Genomic DNA, 21,594 nt, shown 5'->3' with positions numbered 1-21,594 from the left:
AGTAAATGCCTAAAAAGATGGTCTTCAGTTAGTCTCTTAACATGAGATAACACAATTCTTGGATGGTTTATATTCCGTGTCACAAGGACAACATGTCTTTTAACTTCATATGCATACTTCTTAATCCCTCCCATATTATGTTATTATTGTGTATTTCATTTTTCGACACAGGTGTTCTCCGTGTATCCTATACCAGGCTGGCCTGGAACTCAGCCAGAGATCCTCCTACCTCTGCTTCCTGAGTGCTGGGATTAAAGGCGTGAGCCACCACTGCCCAACCTTGTGTTGTATTTTTTTTTAAGCTCCCTCTTTACTTCCCTATGTTTAAACATCATTTTATTCCATCTCCAGACTTTGGCCATTCCTACACATATTTTCTTTTCTTGTGGAGACAAAGACAGCTAAGACTTAAACTTTTAAAATTTCTTAAACGTCTCAATTTTATTCATATCTCATGGAAATCTATCAGAATTATTATATTCTCTTTTAAATTACTCTTACTTGGAGGAAATGTAGAAGCTTTAGACCCTTTATCACATTTGTTTATTTTGTATGTATGTGGGTGGACAGACCTATGAAGCATATTGTAGGGTTTGAACTCAGGTCCTCAGGCATGGTGGCAATCCTCTTTACCCTTTGGATCATTTCGCCAGCCCTAAAAATGTTTCTGGTTTCCATCTCAGGACCTGTGCAATCCATTACAATCTGATTTTGTTGATGCTCCTATTTTTATTTTTATTTTATTTTGTTTTATTTTTATTTTTTGGTTTTTCGAGACAGGGTCCTCTCTGTAGCTTTGGAGCCTGTCCTGGCACTAGCTCTTGTAGACCAGGCTGGCCTCGAACTCACAGAGATCCGCCTGCCTCTGCCTCCTGAGTGCTGGTATTAAAGGTGTGCGCCACCACCACCCTGCTGATGTTCCTATGTTAAAACAGCTTTTTCTGCATGTGACTTCTTACCTATTATCTTATATACAAATTAGATCCTTACAGTCTTATTTAGGTCAGTTGTGGTAGCTCACAGAAGGCTAAATCTGGAAGATTATCTTTAAATTGGAGACCCAAAACCAACCAGCCAGACAAACAGAAATATCATTTACCCACCCAACTCTCGCCTGCTTCTGTGGTATTCAGAATTGTTCGTGAATTCCTCCAGAAAGCTCCTCTCCTATTCTGCTGCATCACCTCCACTTGGTTATTGCTTTTTCTTTTACTTATTACTTATTATTGTTCACATTCTCCCTGGGTGATCTAATCCATTCACCATGCTTGCATTTGCTGTCCACTCGTGGATGACTTAAATAAATTTTGTTTATTTAGACATGGTCTTGACGATGTACCATAGGCTGGTGTTGAACTACTGGCAATTCTCCTACCTCAGCCTCCTGTGTGCTGGGATTATAGGCATGAGCTAACATTCCCTGCTATGTTTCCGATGTAGTTGTTCTGCATATCTGCATATCTGACTCCTACTAGATAACTGGGATATTTCCTAGACTCCCTAAACCATACTATTCACTCTGACTCACTTGTTTATATCCCTATTTCTTTTACACACATAAAGGAAATACATCTAAAACTGATTGAGATTGTGTCTCAGAAAACATGAATGTGTGTGCACCTGCTTGCCTATACGTGCACCTCCTCTCTCTGCCTTCCTTGTGCTGTGTTTACAAGTGTGTGCCAGTGTGCCTGGCTTTTTACATGGGTGCTGGAGATCTGAACTCAGTCTTCATGCTTGCAGAATAAAGCACTTTGCCGACTGAGCCATCTCCCGAGTGCCCTACATTGCCTTTTATTTTCTTGAGTATGCTGTGCTTTCTTTCATCATGATGTCTTGTGGACAGGGGCCATCTTTCTTCACTCTTCCCATACTCACTGACTCCGTTTGGCTGGTGTACTCCTGTTTTCAGCTTTTGGGAAGACTTTCTTGTCCTCTTTGGGTCCTGGTTAGGGGTGTCCATATGATTCTGTTGATGTCAGCTTGTCTGTAGTTCCATAATAGTTGATAATCTCTGTAGTGGGGCAGCCATATTTATCTTGTGAAGGATGGTGACTTCTAATACCTGGGCCATACTCTGAGTAAATGCTCAGAGTCAATAAATATTTGATGAATGAAAGAATGCTCTTCTTGAGTTCATTTTCCTTTACATGACTTTCCTCCCTCCCCCCACAGCTGAGACAGCTTCTCACTATGCAGTCTCCCAGATATCTTTCTGTGTTTGTCTCTCAAGTGCTGAGACTAAAGGCATATGCCAGCACACCCAGCTTTACATGACTCTTAAACAGAGATGTCCCAAAATGTCTTGAGTTTGGTCTTTTTTCTCTGCATAAACTTTCTTATTTCTGATGACTCCAACTTTTCATATGGTATGGAACTTTTCCCTTGGTGTCTGGGACTAACTGCAGGGCCATGTCCGTGTTAGGCACTGGACTGGCTGCATCTCCAGTCCAGTGTGAGAGTTTTTTTGAGCATCATGTTCTTTTTAAAAGGTTCTAAAGAGGGAAATACACTATCTAGAAATATGTAGGGCAACACTTATCATTCCCCCCTTTCTTTTTCTTTGAATTTACTTCTGCATGGCAGTGATATTAGAGACTTCAGATACTTTCAAAGCTAGAAGCCACTGCTGTTTTATTACTATTGTCTTTTCTATGTCATTCTAGAACATTCCAGAAGCATGTATTAAAATTACTTTGAATATATATCAGATTTTTTAATAGAATGCTCTTAAACTTTATAGTCTAATTGTATATTTCATATTAAAAAATAAAGTACAACAAACTTTTTCTATCACAGAAGACGGGGTTAAAATTTTAAGGATACATTTTTTCCAAATACCTCTTTAACGTTGCTGTACAATAGTATTACTAATCCTTACATATGGATAAAACAAAATTTTGATACCTAAAAAAATTTTCATGGGGGCTGGAGATATGGTTCAGCAATAAAGAGTGCTTGTTCCTTGAGTCCACAGGACCAAAGTTTGGTCCTTAGCAACCACATTAGGCAACTCACAGTTCCTTTAACTCTGGCTCAAGGATATCTTATGCTCACTTTTGGCCTCCACAGGCACTTGTGCTCACATGCATGTACAAGCATGTACATACACATAATTAAAAATAAAATAGATCTTTAAAGAAATGTTTATGGAGGGCTGGGAATATAGCCTAGTGGTAGAGCACTTGCCTAGCATATGTGAGACCCTAGATTTAATGCCCAGCATCTCATCAAACAAAGAAGATCATGAGATTTGTTAGTAGAGTGTTAGGAGTTTTTTAGTGACAGTTCGGAGCTTCAGAGCAAACAAGTCAAAACTGTGATGCTTTTTCTGACCTGCATCCTGAAACCATGTGAACACATTCTAGCAGCATTCTTTATTTGCTGGAGAGTTGAAAATTACCTAAATTCAAGGAGAGGGTGTATAGAACCTTGTATTTTGTTTATTTTTGAGACAGGGTCTCATGATGTAACTCTTGTTGGCCTGAAACTTAGATGATCTGCATCTTGCCTCCTGAGTGTTGGAATTACAAGTGTGCACCAGCATGCCTTGTTGACTGCTTATGTTGATAGTAGGAGTGTCATGATCACATAGAAGAGCAAGAGGGATGGGAAATATCATCTGTCCAGTCTGGGCATGTTGGCACACGTCTTTAATCCCAGGACTTGGACGGCAGAGGCAGGAGGATCTCTGTAAGTTCAAGGCCAGTTCCTTCTACATAGTGAGTTCTAGACCTGTTAGGCTACTTAATGAGACCCTGTCTCAAAGATGAGAAAATGTATATGTATGTACATATGTAGATTGTACACATGTGAACTATGCATATGACCATATATGAAATATTACTATAATAGACTACCCCAGGGTGTTGCTCAGTTATTGAAATTCTTTTCCATCTCTTAATCCTTGCTTTAGTGTCTGAGGATTTTATTAGTCAGAACTATGTTCTTACTCCTGCTTAGCTCTTAGTATGTGGATTTTGTGGAGCAGACAGAAATTACAAATTCACACAGCGTAGCTGAACCTTTGTTGTAAAAACTGTGTATAGGAAGAATATTAACTGTGACATAGGCATATGTCATTGTATGAAACTCTAGGAAAGTGGGGTGAAGTGATTGCCTTTTATTTAGCAGAGTGCAAGTTTACTTACTGAGGGGAAGGTGAACCATGGCGTCTTATTGCCAATGAGCATAGTGTTTTGTTTTTCAGATATGCAATATGATGAGGATGATGATGAAATCACTCCAGATTTGTGGCAAGAAGCATGCTGGATTGTGATCAGGTAACTTTAGACCAAACTGAACAGGTAGCTACTGTAAGATGAGAGGGATGTCTTGTAACTTTTTTCCTTATAGGTAGATCTCGGCCTTCTCTGTGCTTACTTAAGTACTTAACATGTGTTAGTTACTACAGGGACAGTACTGTGTGCAACTCTGGATGTTGTAGACTGGGCTGACTTTGAATTTGCAGCTCTCCTCCTCAGTGCTTTGAGTGTACATAACTATATCTGGCTGGCTCCATCCATCCATCCATCCATCCATCCATCCATCCATCCATCCATCCATCCAAGAGAAAAGCTAAAAAATTAATTTATGTTCTTCATTGGAGCCTTTAAATACCTTATACTACCTTTTCCTTCCTCCCTCCCTCCCACCCTCCCTCCTTCCCTCCCTCCCTCCCTCCCTCCCTCCCTCCTTTCCTCCCTTCCTCCCTCCCTTCCATTCTTTTTTTTTTTTTTTTTTTTTTGAGACAGGGTTTCTCTGTGTAACAGCCCTGACTGTCCTGGAATTTGCTTTGTAGACAAGGCTGGCCTTAAACTCACAGAGACCTACCTGTCTCTGCTTCCTGAGTGTTGGGATTAAAGACGTGGCCCACCACACCTGGCCTACATTTTCTTTTTATTCCTCTCTGCTGTGCATTTCCCCCTAAAAGCATTGGAAAGTAAGTAGCAGATACTCTTTTACATAATCACACCACAGAAACTAATACTGATACAATAATGTTACTATTATTTTTAGTTTATTTACTTTATGTAAGAGTACTTTATCTGCGTGTATGCCTTTATGCCAGGAGAGGGCATCAGATCCCACTGTAGATGGTTGTGAACTACCATGTGATTGCTGGGAAGTGACTTTAGAGCCTCTGGAAAAGCAACAGCCAGTGCTCTTAACCACTGAGCCATCTCTCCAGCATCCAATAATCTTATTTAACCTGTAGAGTCTTTCCACATTTTGCTTGTTATCTCACTTACTTTTATAGCAAAGCATTTTTTTTTCTCATCCTGGATCTAGGACTATTGGAGTTTATTTTTATGAATTATGTTTTTGAGACAGGGTCTCATTGTGTAGGCCAGCCTGACCTGGAACTTGCTGCCTCAGTTCTGAGTGTTGCACATTTTGTTGTTGTTTGTTTATAGTTCTTTTTTTTTTTAATTTTTGGTTTTCCAAGACAGGGTTTCTCTATATAGCCCTCACTGTCCTGGAACTCACTCTGTAGACCAGGCTGGCCTTGAATTCACAGAGATTCACCTGCATTTGCCTTCTGAGTGCTGGGATTAAAGACGTGTATCATCATACTTGGTTTGTTTTTAGATTTTCAGTTTTATTTTTTGTGTGTGTTTATATGCCTATGTGAGTTTATGTGCACCATGTATGCAGCTGCTCATGGAGGCCATAAGAGGGCATGAGATTCCCTGGAACTGGAGTTAGAGATGACTGTGAGCCACTGTGTGGGTGTTGAACTTGGCTCCTACGGAAGAACCACCTATTCTTTACCAGGGAGCTGTGTTTCTCGCACCAGAAATATGGACTCTTAACTGCTGAACCATCTCTTCAGCCCCAAACGTTTTGTTTCAAGGTTTATTTATCTGCCTCCTTCAATCTGAAACAGTTTCTCAGCATGTCTTTTCTTAAAATAAGAACTCAGGTCTGTTACTTTGCATAGTACTTGTGGGATGTGGTTTGTCTGACTTTCCTTGTAGTTGTGCTGGATGGGTTCTTTGGCAGGCGCACTATATTAGGTGCATTTACTGTATTATTTGTGATGTTAATCTAACATCACAAAAACATCATTAAAAACAAGTGTTTTTAAATTATTGTAAATGAGTAAAGTCACACATCAAGATTGAATTTTAATCCAAATTCTTACCCATTTCTAAGTGTGATTGAGCTCAAGTAGCCACAGGAAGAATGTTCATGCAAAAGCAAGTAGATGATAAAATAAGACCATGTCATATTTGGAAGCCACACACTTACCAGTTTGATCACCACACTGGTAGTCACACTGTGTGTAAGATGGCAATGGGGAATGCTGTAGAGTTTGAAGTTGTTTGCAGATTGAAGCTGCCTTATAGTTCTTTTGTTGTACTTTAGTTATTTTGCCCATCTTTTTCCTGTACAAAACATAGTAAATACCCCTGGCTTTATGCAATGAGTGTCATAGATTGGTTGGCATTTCATTGAGTATTTGTTGAATTGGATTAAATGAAGTTTGGAAAATATGTGGATTAGGTGCTGGAGAGATGGCTCAGCGGTTAAGAGCACTGCCTGCTCTTCCAAAGGTCCTGAGTTCAATTCCCAGCAACCACATGGTGGCTCACAACCATCTGTAATGAGATCTGGTGCCCTCTTCTGGCCTGCAGGCATATAAGCAGACAGAATACTGTATAAATAAATAAATATTAAAAAAAGAAAATATGTGGATTAAATGAAGATGGAAAAATATGCTAGAAAACAAATTGAGTTGCAACTGATTTGGACTTAATATTTTTCTAGTTCTTATTTTGATGAAAAAGGCTTGGTTAGACAACAGCTGGATTCCTTTGATGAGTTTATTCAGATGTCTGTTCAAAGAATTGTGGAAGATGCACCACCGATTGACCTACAGGCTGAAGCTCAGCACGCCAGTGGAGAAGTTGAAGAGCCGGTAAGAAGGTTGTGTTCATGCTGCGGATGAAGAAAAGTATTGACCTGGGTCTCAGTCCAGTACCAGCTAGTCCAATACCAGTCCTCTCACTCAGTAGCGTTTGCAGTGTGTGTACAACACCTCCCCTCAGCTCTGGATCTAAAGCCTTAATCTCCCTTCAGATAGCATGTATCTTTTGGAATTAGGACGGACCGTCAGGCTTTGTGCAGCTAGGTAAAGATTACCCTGAGCTTTATTCCTTCCTTTTTAGTTGTTATTTCTTGGCAAGGTCTTGGTAAGTTGCCCAGGCTAGCCTTGAATGGGCTTTGTAGCCAGCTTGGCTTTGAACTCTATATTTTCCTGCCTAAGTCTTCCTCCTAGTAGCTGGGATTTACAGGCAGTCACCTCCACACCCTCAGTGAATCTTCAGTAGCTGGGAAGAGGGCACTCAGTATGAACACCTGAAAGCCGTGAGCTGGAAATAGTTATGTTGTTTAGATGATCCACATCTGCTCTTCTGATCTGCAGTCTAATGTTGTAAAAGAAAAATTTGTTTCTCATTGGTTTGTGTATTTAGGACAAATTGTCTCTTTATCACTAGGGTTGACCTTGAACTCATGATCATCTAGACTGAGATTTCTTCTTGAGTAGTGGAATAACAGATGTGCCACCATGCCCAGACACTTGATTTTTGTTTATTGTGTGGAATACATGATTATAATATGAGATCAAAAAGAAAAATTACTCAGGCATATAGCTGGTTTAATTTTTTCACTTATAATTTTTTATTTATACATACACAGTTTTGAATTATATATATATTATATAATATATATATATCACAGCAATGGTATAATTTTAGTTTTCTTTTTTTTAAATAAGTCTGTGGGTTTTTTTTTAATTCATTATTTTTTTGTAGTAAGAAGGCTGCTAGTTCCTGGCTGCTCAGTCCTGAAATAACCACACAGAAACTATATTATTTAAATCATTGCTTGGCCCATTAGCTCTAACTTCTTATTGGCTAACTCTTACATCCTAATTTAACCCATCTCCATTAATCTGTGCATCACCATGAGGTCGTGGCCTACCAGTAAAGTTTCATCTTGTCTCCGGCAGCAGCTCCATGGCTTCTCTTGACTCTGCCTCCCTTCTTGCAGCATTCAGTTTAGTTTTCCCTGCCTAAGTTCTGCATTGCTATAGGCCAAGCCAGTTTCTTTATTCATTAACCAATAAAAGCAACACATAGACAGAAGGCCCTCCCACACCATTTTTTAAAATGTACGTTGGTGTTTTGCCTGAATGTGTATCTGTGTGAGGGTGTCGGATCCCCTGGAACTGGAGTTACAGACAGCTGTGAGCTGCCGTGTGGGTGCTGAGAATTGAGCTCTGGTCCTCTGGAAGAGCAGCCAGTATTCTAACTGCTGAGCCATTTCTCTAGCCCCTTAAAAAAGGCTTTAAAGAAGTCTAGCATAATGACTGACCATCAGCAGTTGGAGAGCAGCAGAGAGGCAGCTGCAGGAGCATGTTGGGCTCTGAGAGACAGGGAAACTGTAAAACTGCACGAAGTAGGGACAGTCTCTGGAAGAGCTAGAGAAAGAAAGATTATGATTTCTAGCAGTCAGGCCCCTTTTCTCTATGTATAGCACCAGGTGCTGGACTGTTACTCTATTCTAGCTGGAGCTGCTGCACAGAATTTACCATAATGTACCTTTTTAAATCCTCAGGCCATCTTCTCTTCATGATCTGTGTGTAAGGTCTAAGTGCCAGTATGACAAGTACTGTAGGAAAAAGTTTTTTAATGGTTTTTCAAGACAGGGTTTCTCTGTAGCTTTGGAACCTGTCCTGGAGGTAGCTCTTGTAGACCAGGCTGGCCTTGAACTCACGCAGATCTGCCTGCCTTTGACTCGAGTGCTGGGATTAAAGGCATGTGCCACCACCGCTTGGCTGGAAAAAGCCATTTCTAAAGCTTGACTGAGTGGAAAATATGGGAACTTGAGTTGACAATGAAGGCATCAGTAACTTCTCAGAAAAGATGGCTTAGGTGTTTTCTTTCTTTCTTTCTTTCTTTCTTTCTTTCTTTCTTTCTTTCTTTCTTTCTTTCTTTCTTTCTTTCTAGATTTATTTATTTATTATGTATATAGTATTCTGTCTGCATGTATGCCTGTAGGCCAGAGGAGGGTACCAGGTCTCATTACAAGAGGGTTGTGAGCCACCATATGGTTGCTGGGAATTGAACTCAGGACCTCGGAAAGAACAGCTTGTCCTCTTAACCTCTGAGCCATCTCTCCGACCCTTCCTTAGGTGTTTTCATAAGACTGTTGGTGTACTTAGCTTGAGAATTGGGTGGACCCCATAGTAAGCAGCCTATGAAATTTGATGTATCTGGTTTTGAGAGGTCTTAGGTAGGATGCAGCCAGATCATCAAAGGCTCTGGAGAAATTGCTGAAGGATTGCCAAAGGAATGTGTAGCATACTGGAGAGATGGCTCAGTGGTTAAGAGCATTGCCTGCTCTTCCAAAGGTCCTGAGTTCAATTCCCAGCAACCACATGGTGGCTCACAACCATCTGTAATGGGGTCTGGTGCCCTGTTCTGGCCTTCAGGCATACACACAGACGGAACATTGTATACATTAAAAAAAAAAAAAAAGAAAGGTCACTAAAAATGATGTTATCTTGAAGTGGGAAGGGTCTGGAGACAGGTGAACCCTGGAGTAGCCATGGCCTAGCAGATGCCTAGGGTGATGGTGGAGATGCGGAGTGGAGGGGCACTTCTCCTTGGTTCACAGGCTGTAGTTAGTCAGATTGGAAGTTGTTTTTATAGAATTTTTTTTTTTTAAAAAAATGTTTATTATATAGTGTTCTGCCTGCAGGCTAGAAGAGAGCACCAGATCTCATTGTGGATGGCTGTGAGCCACCATGTCAGTGCAGGGAATTGAACTCAGCACCTCTGGAAGATCATCCAGTACTCTTAACCTGTGAGCCATCTCTCCAGCCCCCAAGATTTTTACCAGGTCTAATTGAAAAGTCAGGGTCCTTTTTTCTCCCTTCTAATGTCCTGCTGGTTAAGGAAACCTCATTCTAAATGAATTTATCTTATTTATTTGTTTGTTTGTTGTTATACTTTCCATCATCACCAAGGGAAGTGTATGTGAAAGTGTGGAGATCATTAATAAAATCGGTTGTGATTTGTATTAACTTTCTGCACTTGCACACTGCCATCATGTTACACGTAAGTGTTCTGGCTGATGTTTTCAAGAGCATCAACAGGGCTGAAAAGAAAGGCAAATTCCAGGTGCCAAAGTCCTACATAGACCAGTTTCTAACTGTCGTGATGAAATGTTACATTGGTGAATTTGAAATCATTGATTTCTTACCTGGAAAAATCATTGTGTATTTGTACAGGCAGGAAAAATAAATGTGGAGTTGTTAGCCCAGATTTGAGTAGCACTAAGATCTATAAAAATAGCAGAATAATTTGTGACCATTTCTTCAGTTTGGTTTCATTGTACTGATATACTCAGCTGGCATCAAGTTCCCTGAAGAAGCAGACACAGGAGAAAATTCTGGGGTTCCTTTTCTAGGAAGTAAAGCATAAGTAGAATGCCTCAGTGGGGTCAGAATCCGTTTTTGATTTTCTTAAAAATAAATTTAGAGAGGATGCCGTACGCAGTCTTCCTTCACTTGTGGTGGATGAAGTCTGAGCCAGACATGGTCAGGTATGCCTGAGCTCTCCAGCATGTGGGGAGCAGGCACGAGGATCAGGGCCTGAAAGCCAGCCTTGGATATGTGGTCAAGATAGATAGTGAGGACATTTGAGCTAAATGAGAGCCTGTCTCAACCCCCATTCCCTATGAAAAAGGCTTCTTTGTCTTCTTTAAGGAAGCAGTCAGGTGTAAGAGAACAGCCTGTGGGCCAGAGAGATGAATGACCTGAGTTTGGTTCCTGTTGAGTGTCTCATACCCTCTTCTGACTGCCTTAGGTACTTACATAGGTGGCACAGTATACACATATACATAAATAGAATTTTTAAATTTTTGTTTATTTCTTTTAAAGGCAGGTGTGTGTGTATGTGTATATATATATAGAATATATTTTATATATATATATATATATATATATATATATATAGAGAGAGAGAGAGAGAGAGAGAGAGAGAGAGAGAGAGAGAGAGAGAGCGCGAGCGTGCGCGCCCTGGTTGTCCTGGAACTTTCTTTGTAGACCAGACTGGCTTCAGACTCATAGAGATCTGCCTACTCCTGCTTCCTGAGTGCTGGGATTAAAGGTGTGTGCCACTATTACTAGCATAAAAATAAATCATAACAAAAAAGGACAAAACACATCACTGTAATGTGGTTTTTAACTTTAGAGTATCCTTATGTTAGTAAAATTGATTAACTTTTGTCAGTTTGTAGAGTTGCTTCTACTTAAAATGCTAATGTCAGCTAAAATGGAGTCAGTAAAACTTTGAATGTGTGTTTCGAGACAGGATCTTGCTATGTATCCCAGTATGTTTTTAAACTCCTGATTTTCCTACCGACTTTCCCACTTTGACCTTTAAGACATACACTAAGAACCTGACCTTCAAAACTTCTATGGGGAAAATTATTTCTTCTTTTTATGCTTTTTGTTTAATTTCAGCCAAGATATTTACTGAAATTTGAACAAATTTATCTCTCCAAACCTACTCATTGGGAAAGAGACGGTGCCCCTTCACCAATGATGCCGAATGAAGCCAGACTAAGAAATCTCACGTAAGAGAGATTTTCTTTGTTAGCACCTGATATTGAGTAAAGTTCAGAAAATGCACCTTAACTTACAGCCACCTCTGACCCACTTTTATTTTGAAGGTACTCGGCTCCGCTTTATGTTGACATAACAAAGACAGTCATTAAAGAAGGTGAAGAGCAGCTGCAGACTCAGCACCAGAAAACCTTCATAGGGAAAATCCCAATTATGCTGCGCTCGACCTACTGCCTGCTGAATGGCTTGACAGACCGAGACCTGTGTGAGCTGAACGAGTGTCCTTTGGATCCTGGGGGCTACTTCATTATTAATGGATCAGAAAAGGTAGTGGTGCTCAAAAACTCTTTAAAAAAGATGGTTAGCAGTTAAATTATTACAGTTAAATTAAAGGGTGGACATTCTCAGAGTAGAGACTGTTCACAGGGTAAGAGCACGTGCTAGTCTTGCAGAGGATCAGAGTTTAGTTCCCAGCACCACCATATAGAGTGGCATAATCACCTGTAAGTCCACTTCCAGGGGATTGGACCTCCACGGGTACCTGTACACACACACACACACACCCCTTCACAAAGAGAAAAGGAAAAGCACACATTCCTACAGATATGGTGATTTAAGGCGTGACAGCTGAGCCCATGTAACTGAAGCTTTATGTCGTGCATCGTTTGCACTGGGAATCTGTTGTGCCCAGTTGTTGGAGCGTGTATATTCCTATCAAGTGGAGCCTGTGTGACCAATTAAGTAACTGTGCAGCTTTTTCTTCTTGCCACTTCAACGATGACCTTTTGGGTTCTCAACTGTAACTTTCTTACTCTGTCTATAGGTTCTGATAGCTCAAGAGAAAATGGCAACAAACACAGTGTATGTGTTTGCCAAAAAGGATTCCAAATACGCCTATACGGGAGAGTGTCGATCATGTCTGGAGAATTCTTCCCGACCCACCAGTACTATATGGGTTAGCATGCTGGCACGAGGAGGACAGGTACGGTATGGCCTGGGATATGTGATGTTTGGGTTTGTTCTTTTGCGCTTATTTATTTTCATGCTAAGGATTGAACCTAGGGCCTTGTACACTCTAGGCAAGTGCTCTATCACTGAGCTACACCCCTAGCTCTGTCTTTCTTCTTGTTCTATAATTTACTAGACTATTTTCTCTAAGATTTTTTTTTTTTGAGCCAGGGTCTCACTATGTAACTCAGTTGTCCTGGAACTCACTATGAAAAACGAGGCTAGCCTTGAACTTACAGAGATCTGCTTCTGGCTCTGAAGTGTGGGACTTAAAAGGTGTATGCCACTGTGCTGGAGTTATTTATTTCTAATTAAGTATGTGTGTGTGTCTGTATGTGGATATGTGCATGTGACTTCGGTTGCTTGAAGAGGCCGAAGATGAAAGATGAAAAGAGAGCCGGCTCCACAAAGCTGTCCTCTGGCCACCACACACACACTGTGACACACACGTGCATCCCCTGCCACATCATCATGCACACATACAGGATAAATACCTTCAAGTTTGTCTTAGTGACTGAAGAATGACTTATCAGGTGAGAGTGCTAGCTGCTCTCCCAGTACCCACACGGCAGATCTCAACCATCTCTAACCCCAGTTCCAGGAGACCCAGTGCCCTCTTCTGGCCTCCCTGGACACCAGATATGCATGCAGCTCACAGACTTCATGTAGGCACACACACACTAACTTAATTTTTTTAAATCTTTTTTTCATCTTTTTTGTGGATTCTGATTATTGAACTCAGGTCTCCAGGCTAGTGTGGCAAATGTCTCTACCGTCTGACCCATCTTGATGATGGTAAAATAAGTGATTGAATGGAACGTCAGATGTCCAGTAGAAACCCCCAGGTAGCAGCTGGAGAGATGACGACGAAGACTTGAGTGAAATAAATGTCTAAGCACTTGTTCCTGGGTGACCGTGGGGGTGGAGTAAGCTTTCAGTTCCGAAGGAGTTCCGAAGTGGGAGGGTTGCTTTTCATTCTGTGCTGCTTTTCCCATATTTGTCTTTTCATACTTTTTCTTTTTAGTCTAATCTATTTTGCGAAAGGATTTCTGCAGCCCTGGTAGTTCAGGGACTCACAGGCTCTGCCCCCCTCTGCCTCTGAGTGCTGGGATTAGACACCCATACAATGGCCAATACCCCCAATCTATTTCTTTTTAAGGTTTATCTGTTTATTTTATGACGTAAATGCTTTGCCTGTTGTGTGTGTATATACACCGTGTATATTCCTAGTATTCCCAGAGATCAGAAGAGTGTATTGGTAGATCACTTAGAACTGAGGTTGAAGATGGTTGGTTGTGAGTTGCCATGTGGATGCTGGCACCTGAGCCTGGGTGGGGCCTTTGCAGGAACAGCAAGTGCTCTGTGGCATTTCTTTAGTGTCCCTCGCAATCTGCTTTTTATTCCCCTCTTACTGTGGACAGGAATGGCAAGATAACAGACTTTTTATTCTTTGGCAGCCAAAGGTCATTTCGAAATATGGTATTTGATCGTTCTTGGAGAATTTTGGCAAGTGGATAGTGGAGAATGGAAGTTCTCTTAGCGTTAAGAGACCAGGTCATTCATAAATTAGTAAACCTGCTGGGTGTGTTGGTGCACATCCTTAATCTCAGCACTCCAGAGGCACAGGCTGGCAGATCATTGTGAGTTCTAGGCAAGTTGGGCTACATAGTGAGATCCTGTCTCAAAAAAAACAAAAACAATTAATAAACCTGTTTCAGTGTTTTTGGAAAGAAGCTTTAGGACAATGAAAAGACATGCTTCTTTTGAAATATATAACATATATACTAAATGGGCCATTTGCTCTTTTGTGTTTCTCTGAGCTCTTGTATGTTCACATTCTGATATCATTTCTTTTCTTTTCTAGGGTGCGAAGAAGAGTGCTATTGGCCAGCGCATCGTGGCCACTCTGCCATACATCAAACAGGAAGTTCCCATCATAATCGTGTTCAGAGCATTGGGCTTTGTGTCTGATAGAGATATTTTAGAACATATCATTTATGACTTTGAAGATCCAGAGATGATGGAAATGGTAAGGAGAAGCAGGTGCATGGTTCCTGTTTGTAAGAAGCTTAGATGCCGATGATTGCAACCCTAAAGCAGCAGACATGCTCTTAGGGCAACTCACCTGTCAGACACCAGTCGTTTACAGTAGGAAAGCTCCGCCCGGCCTGAGTCTCTGCTAACAGTTCTTGGAAATTGTAAGAATAGTGCTAGAACCTTCTTTACTCATATCCATCTGGGTTTGTCACATTTTCTCTGTCTTCTTTTCCAGACCATTTGGGAATAAGTTGTAGATGTCAAGCGTGTTGAGTTCAATGTTTATTTCTAGGAAGCAGGACAGTCATTGATATAATCATAGTGTAGTTTTTTTTTTGTTTTGTTTTGTTTTGTTTTGTTTCATGAGACGGTTTCTCTGTATAACAGCCCTGGCTGTCCTGGAACTCACTTTGTAGACCAGGCTGGCCTCGAACTCTCAGAGATCCACCTGCCTCTGCCTCACAAGTGCTGGGATTAAAGGTGTGCACCACCATGCCCAACACAGTATGATTATTAAAATCAAGGAATTAAAAAATAAGTTGGCAAGGTGGCTCAGCAGATAAAGACTCTTACTATACAAGGCAGACAACTTCAGTTCACTGCCCAGAACACACATAAGGGTGGATGGAGGCAGTCAGCTCCGCAGAGTAGTCCCCAGCCCCCACAGCACACATCACACACACCATAGTAATAATAGCGGTATTAGGGCCAGCAGATGGGGCAGAAGTCAGTTAAGTAAAAGAACTGACTTGCTCTAAGTATATTGGCTTTTGAAAATTATTGTCTGTTCTATTAGTTCATAGGAAGTATAGGCTGTTTTTACAGGCCTATGAATCTTAGAATCACTAAGAATGTGTAAGTTTTAATCTTCTGAAAGTACATTTTAATTGTTATATCTTTTAAAACCCAATCCCATTAACCTTAACCAAATAATTTTGTAATAGCAGTGGTATCAATTTCTTTTAAAAAATAATAACTTGTGGGATATTTATTTTTTTATTTTTTGTTTGATGCAGGGTCTCAGTTTTTAGCCCGGGTTGGCCTAGATCTCTCACTATGTACACCAGCCTGGTAGTCTTCTTGACTCTGCCTCTTCAGGACTAGGACTGCAGACTTGGCCAGCATGTCTGGCCTTCTTGACCAGTCAGTTTATGTGGCTTTTTTCTGACCTTTGGTGCCACACTTAGGATTTGTGTGTTTAGAGCTACTGTGTATGAATGAGAGAAAGCATTTCTAGATGTATAAGATACAGACTGAGGGTAATTACGGATGCCAAGCGGCTCAGTGCCACCCCAGCTTTCTTATGCTCACTATTGTGTACAGTTGGCAATTGAGAACTGTAAAATTGGAATAGAACTCAGGAGTAAAATTTAATAATTTATTTTTATTTTATATGCACTGGTGTTCTGCCTGCTATTTTGTCTGTGTGAGGCTGTTAGAAGCAATGGAACTGCAGTCACAGACAGGTGTGAGCTGCAATGTGGGTGCTGGGAATTGAATCCGGGTCCTCTGGAAGAGCAGCCAGTGCTCTTAACTGCTGACCCATCTCTCCAGCTCCAGGAAAAAGTTTTTTTCCCCCAGTGGGGTAGAGCGGGTGTGGGGGAGTTGGAGATTAAACCTAGGTCCTTACATGCTAGGCAAGCCCTCAGACCGTGAGTTACACCCTATCAAGAATTATGTTATTTAACCCTTTCCTAGATGGAGAAACTATTGGCTTGATTGCTCAGAGGCTATAGATAGTGACAGAAATGGAATATAGGTCTGTTCACTAGTGCAGTGTTAAATAGTCTCCTTTTCGATACAGTGAGTGACTTCATTAAGATTTTAAATATTTCTTCCTACAAGCACTCAAAAGTGCTCTGTAGCTCTGCAAATTTTAATTGAACCAGGAAACTTCTCTAAATATATTTGAAATGTCTAATTTTTGGTTTTGGTTTTAAATCATTGGTCATTAAAATATAAAAAGCAAACATACTACTTTTAAGTTAGTGGAATTACTTCTATATTTTGAAGTGAATCGCTTACACTGGGTGGGTTTTGACAGATACATCTGAATCTCGGAGGAACCTTTCAGGTCTGAAATGTTGTGATTCCTTGATTTTCTAACAGTAGGTTTTAGAGTTATTTCACATGTTAATAAAGTCACACAATGTAAAACTATAAATCTGGGAAAAATTTACTGTAAACTATTTGGTAGGTTAAACCATCTCTCGACGAAGCATTTGTCATCCAAGAACAGAATGTTGCCTTAAACTTCATTGGTTCAAGAGGGGCAAAGCCTGGTGTTACTAAGGAGAAAAGAATTAAATATGCTAAAGAAGTCTTACAGAAAGAAATGCTGCCTCATGTCGGTGTTAGTGATTTCTGTGAGACCAAAAAAGCCTATTTCTTGGGGTAAGTTAAATTTTACTGTTTGAAGATCTTTTCTAAGTTACAATTAAAGCTAAGGATGTTATAACTTGTATTTTGAGATATGTCAAGAAAATCCAAAACCCAAGTGTTTTCATTTTCTTTTCTAGGTATATGGTTCACAGGTTACTTCTGGCAGCTTTGGGTAGAAGAGAACTGGATGACAGAGATCACTATGGAAACAAAAGATTGGATCTTGCTGGGCCTCTGCTCGCATTTTTGTTTAGAGGGTAAGGAATTACAGAATGACGTTGCTTAAGTAGAGAGGATTCATTACTTCGTTTATTATAGGTGGGTCTTCTTAGTGTCCCAGAGTGGCTCCTATGGTCTGCTAGTATGCACATGGGTCCTGCGGGTTTAAACTCAGTCCTTGCTTTCATAGATACTTTTATTAACTGACTCATTTCCTCAGATGCCTAGATCAGAATATTTTGGCCTTTTTTGATCATTGCCTCACTAAAGACTTTTTCTTTAAGCACTTCATCTTACTTGGTTTCTCTACTACATGTGTATATAGGATATATAAACCTAAAATGAGTGTAACAACTTACCCTATGACCTTTTTATGGGTGTTGTCTCTGTTGAAAATATATGTTTTGTGGACTTTTCCATGTTTACAATAACACCATCTTATTTGATAGAATGTTTAAGAATTTGCTAAAAGAAGTACGAATCTATGCACAGAAGTTTATTGATCGTGGAAAGGACTTTAACTTGGAGTTGGCAATTAAAACACGGATCATATCTGATGGACTAAAATACTCTTTAGCCACTGGGAACTGGGGGGACCAGAAGAAAGCTCATCAAGCCAGAGCTGGAGTGTCCCAGGTGAGGTGGCCACTGTACCTGTGCATTCATGGGAAAGACTTAAGGGATGGCAGGTTTTCATTTCATTGAACATAAGTGATTTTTTTTCCCTTGGTAAAATTCATTAGGGGTTTTTGAATAATGAGACAAATTTTCTCTTAAATTACCCATCATCATTAGAGAGTTAATTGTTTGGCTTGAAACTTAGAAACTCAAGATAGTAAACCAGAATAGTTGTTTGTTATAAATGGAGACTGAACGTTCATTTCCTGGCTGCCCAGACCTGAGTAATCACACAGGAACTGTATTATTCACAACACTGTTTGGTCTATTTGCTCAGGCTTCTTATTAAATAACTTTTACATCTTAAATTAACCCATTTCTATTATTTTATATTTTACCACAAGGCTGTGTGTACTGGTAAAGTTCCAGTTTTTTTTTCCTTTGGCAGCTACATTGTGTCTCTTTGACTCCACCTACTTTCTCTCTATATATCTGTTCAGATTTCTTACCTGGCTTTGCTCTGCTGAGCCATTGGCTGAAACAGCTTTATTTATCAACCAGTGAAAGCAACATATATACAAAAGGACATCCCACATCAGTTTGTGATTTGGGAAAGTCTGAAACCAGTAGCTTTTTGATAGGGCAGGAAACATAACAGGGTCTTGATAGACTGCCCAGGTGGCCTCAAGCTAGCATTCCTCTCCCCTTACCCTCCAGAATCCTGGGGTTGCAGCTCGTGCCAGCAAAATTTTTGTCTCAAAAGCTTTTTAGAAACTAACCCAGAAAATTTCTAGACTTGCCCTTTATTTATTTGAAAATGTATTTCTTACAGTTGCTTTGGCCACTCATACTTATGCTCTGGAAGCTGGAAGCAAGCTTCAAGTTTGAGGCTGGCTTATGTTACAGAGTGAGACTCCCTATATTCCACTATTTCTGTGTTCCTTAAAAAACATGTTTTTTTTCTTTTCTTTTCCCTCCAAGACAAGGTTTCTCTAGTCACGACTGTCCTGGGACTTGCTCTGTATACCAGGCTAGCCTTGAACTCAGAGATTCATCTGCTTCTGCCTCCCCAGTGCTGGGATGAAAGGTGTGTGCCACCACTGTCTGGCTTTTATTTATTTACATGTGTATATGCGTGTGAGTCCCTGAGTACCACGTTATGTGGCGGCTTACTGAATCCAGGAGAGGGCATTGAAGAGAAGGTGGTGTGAGCCACCATGTAAGTGCTAGGAATGGAACCCAGGTCCTCTGCAAGATGGGTGCATGCTCTTAAGTGCTGAGCCATCTTTCCAGACCCAAATTTATATATACGTGTATATTTTTGGAGATAGTGGAGTTTGAACCTAGGGTACGTGCTAGGCAAGAGTTCACCGCTGAGCTTCACATATCCCAGCCCTCATTTCTATAATCAGTTGCATGTATAATGAATATAGTACCTGTTTGCAGGTACAGTAGTGGGGGAAAGCTACTGATTTAAAGGTTTTTTTTTTTTTTTTTTTTAAATTGAGATAGGGTTCATATATCTCAGGCTGTCTTCAAACTTATGTAGTTAAAGGTGACCTTGAATTTCTCATCCTTTTGCCTTTATCTTTCAAGTGCTTTGACTACCAGTATGTAGCACTGTGTCCCCTTTATAAGGTACTGGAGATTGAATCCAGAGGTAGATGGCATGCTAGCTAAATACACTACCAAATGAGCTATATCCTCTAGGATATAAGTTCTTTTAAAATTATATTTTAAATAGGGGGATGCACACACCACAATGCATGTGTGGTGGTCAAATGACAGTGTGTGGGCATCTTTAACCACGTGGAAGGTGCTTGCCATTTACCCACTGGCTCACGTAGAAAAGCTTTGTAGATACTCTTTGGGCATTTAGCTTTTGTAGAATTAGTTTTTGGAGATAAGATCTCCCTACTAGGCTGGGCTGGCCTTGAATTTAGAATTGCTCTTGTGTCTGCTCCCAAGTGCTGGGTTACAACAGGTGTGCACCACGGCCTAGTTTACGTATTTTCATAACTTTGTTTTGTTTTGTCCTGTTTTGTTTTTTTGAGACAGTTTCTCTGTAGCTTTGGAGCCTGTCCTGGAACTAGCTCTTGTAGACTAGGCTGGCCTCGAACTCATAGAGATCCACCCTGCCTCTGTCTCCCTCTTGCGGGGATCATATTTTCATAATTCTTAAGACTAGCCTGTATCAGTGTTACCTGAGTGATTTGGCATTCAGATTCCAAATTTAAGACCTACTTTACGAGGCTGCTGATGGCTAAGTATAGTCTGTAGTTGCTTTCCATTCAGTAAGGATTTATTTAGTGTACTTTTAGTTCTGGGTTCACAGCATGAATTAGATACTACCCTAGCCCTGGAGGAGGTCATCAGCATCTACTGAGGAAACAGATTCGTGCATTTGCTGCCCTTTAGAGAGCATGAGTTAGTGTGTAGTGAATGCTCCATGTTGAATCCAGCTGAGTGAACTGCCATTGGCCCTGTGATGGGCCAGGTTCCAGCCCCTTAAAGATTCAAAGAGCAGTTTACTGTCTGCAGTTGCCAATAGATATAATTAAAAGAAGGCTCTAGGCCGGGCGATGGTGGCGCACGCCTTTAATCCCAGCACTCGGGAGGCAGAGGCAGGCGGATCTCTGTGAGTTCGAGACCAGCTTGGTCTACAGAGCTAGTTCCAGGACAGGCTCCAAAGCCATAAAGAAACCCTGTCTCGAAAAACCAAAAAAAAAAAAAAAAAAAAAAAAAGGCTCTATAAGAATTGCAGCAAGTTACATACTCTGGGAATGCTGACAAAAGACATTTATTGAGCCTGAGAGGTTTTGGAAAGGCTGTTTTGGGAGGTAACACCTGAGCTCAGTGCTAAAGCACATTGAGAAATGAGGATGTCAGAAATAACAGCTCACAGAGAAGCTGTAGAAAAGCTTCTTAACATCCTAAGTAAAAGGAAGAGGCACCAAAGAGTGTGGTGTATATGGGGAGCTATAGCAGCTCAGGACTTTAAAATCAAGTGGAAGGTTAGGAAAGCCTGTTGGAGAGGTAAGTGGAGAACAGCTGTGTTGATGGAGCTGCGGGCAGGCCTGCTTTTGTCCTGCCTGGCTTCCGCACGGCTAGCTTAAAACCCGAAATAACAACACACAAACTGTATTCATTTAAACACTGCCTGGCCCATTAGTTTCAGCCTCTTATTAGCTAATTCTCACATCTTGCTTTAACCCATCTTTAGTAATGTGTGTAGCACCACAAGGTGGTGTCTTACCGGGAAAGATTCAGCATGTCTGACCTGGTGTGGCTCCATGGCGTCTGTCTCACTGAGGAGAGGCATGGCATCTGACTAACTTCCCTTCTTCCCAGCATTCTGTTCTGTCTACTCCACCTATCTAAATCCTGCCCTATCAAAAAGCCAAGGCAGTTTCTTTATTAACCAATGAGAGTCCCCCATCACAGCTGGGGTGGGTGTGTGGGGTGACATCATTTTTGTCTTCTGGGTATATTTTCAGGGTTGGTTTTATGTCAACAGGTAGCAGGAAGATTGTTCAGTAGACTTGGTGAGAAATAATTGGGGCCTGGATTACAGCAGTTTTGTATTGATAGAGTAAATTCTGAGAAATATTGAGAAAGTAGCTTTAAAAAAATTAAAATTTTATTTTTATTTGTGTGTAAGTTTCTGTGGAGGTCGGAAGATAGGG

At 40.7% G+C, this 21,594-nt stretch overlaps 1 protein-coding gene across 1 annotated transcript in view; it reads left to right on the top strand.

Annotated features, from left to right (window-relative positions):
* Polr2b (RNA polymerase II subunit B) overlaps positions 1-21,594 on the top strand; it is a 43,873-nt gene that overhangs the window by 684 nt on the left and 21,595 nt on the right. Inside the window, exons 2-10 of the mRNA XM_038317528.1 lie at positions 4,211-4,283; positions 6,775-6,925; positions 11,543-11,655; positions 11,752-11,971; positions 12,468-12,626; positions 14,517-14,681; positions 16,887-17,083; positions 17,209-17,328; positions 17,740-17,926. Of these exons, the coding sequence (XP_038173456.1) occupies positions 4,211-4,283; positions 6,775-6,925; positions 11,543-11,655; positions 11,752-11,971; positions 12,468-12,626; positions 14,517-14,681; positions 16,887-17,083; positions 17,209-17,328; positions 17,740-17,926 (1,385 nt within the window). The remainder of the gene's footprint in view (positions 1-4,210; positions 4,284-6,774; positions 6,926-11,542; positions 11,656-11,751; positions 11,972-12,467; positions 12,627-14,516; positions 14,682-16,886; positions 17,084-17,208; positions 17,329-17,739; positions 17,927-21,594) is intronic.

Source organism: Arvicola amphibius, chromosome 1, assembly GCF_903992535.2.
Source record: "Arvicola amphibius chromosome 1, mArvAmp1.2, whole genome shotgun sequence".
NCBI classification, from domain to species: domain Eukaryota; kingdom Metazoa; phylum Chordata; class Mammalia; order Rodentia; family Cricetidae; genus Arvicola; species Arvicola amphibius.
Note: the sequence above shows the minus strand (reverse complement) of the source record. Positions and strands in the feature narration are given on the sequence as shown.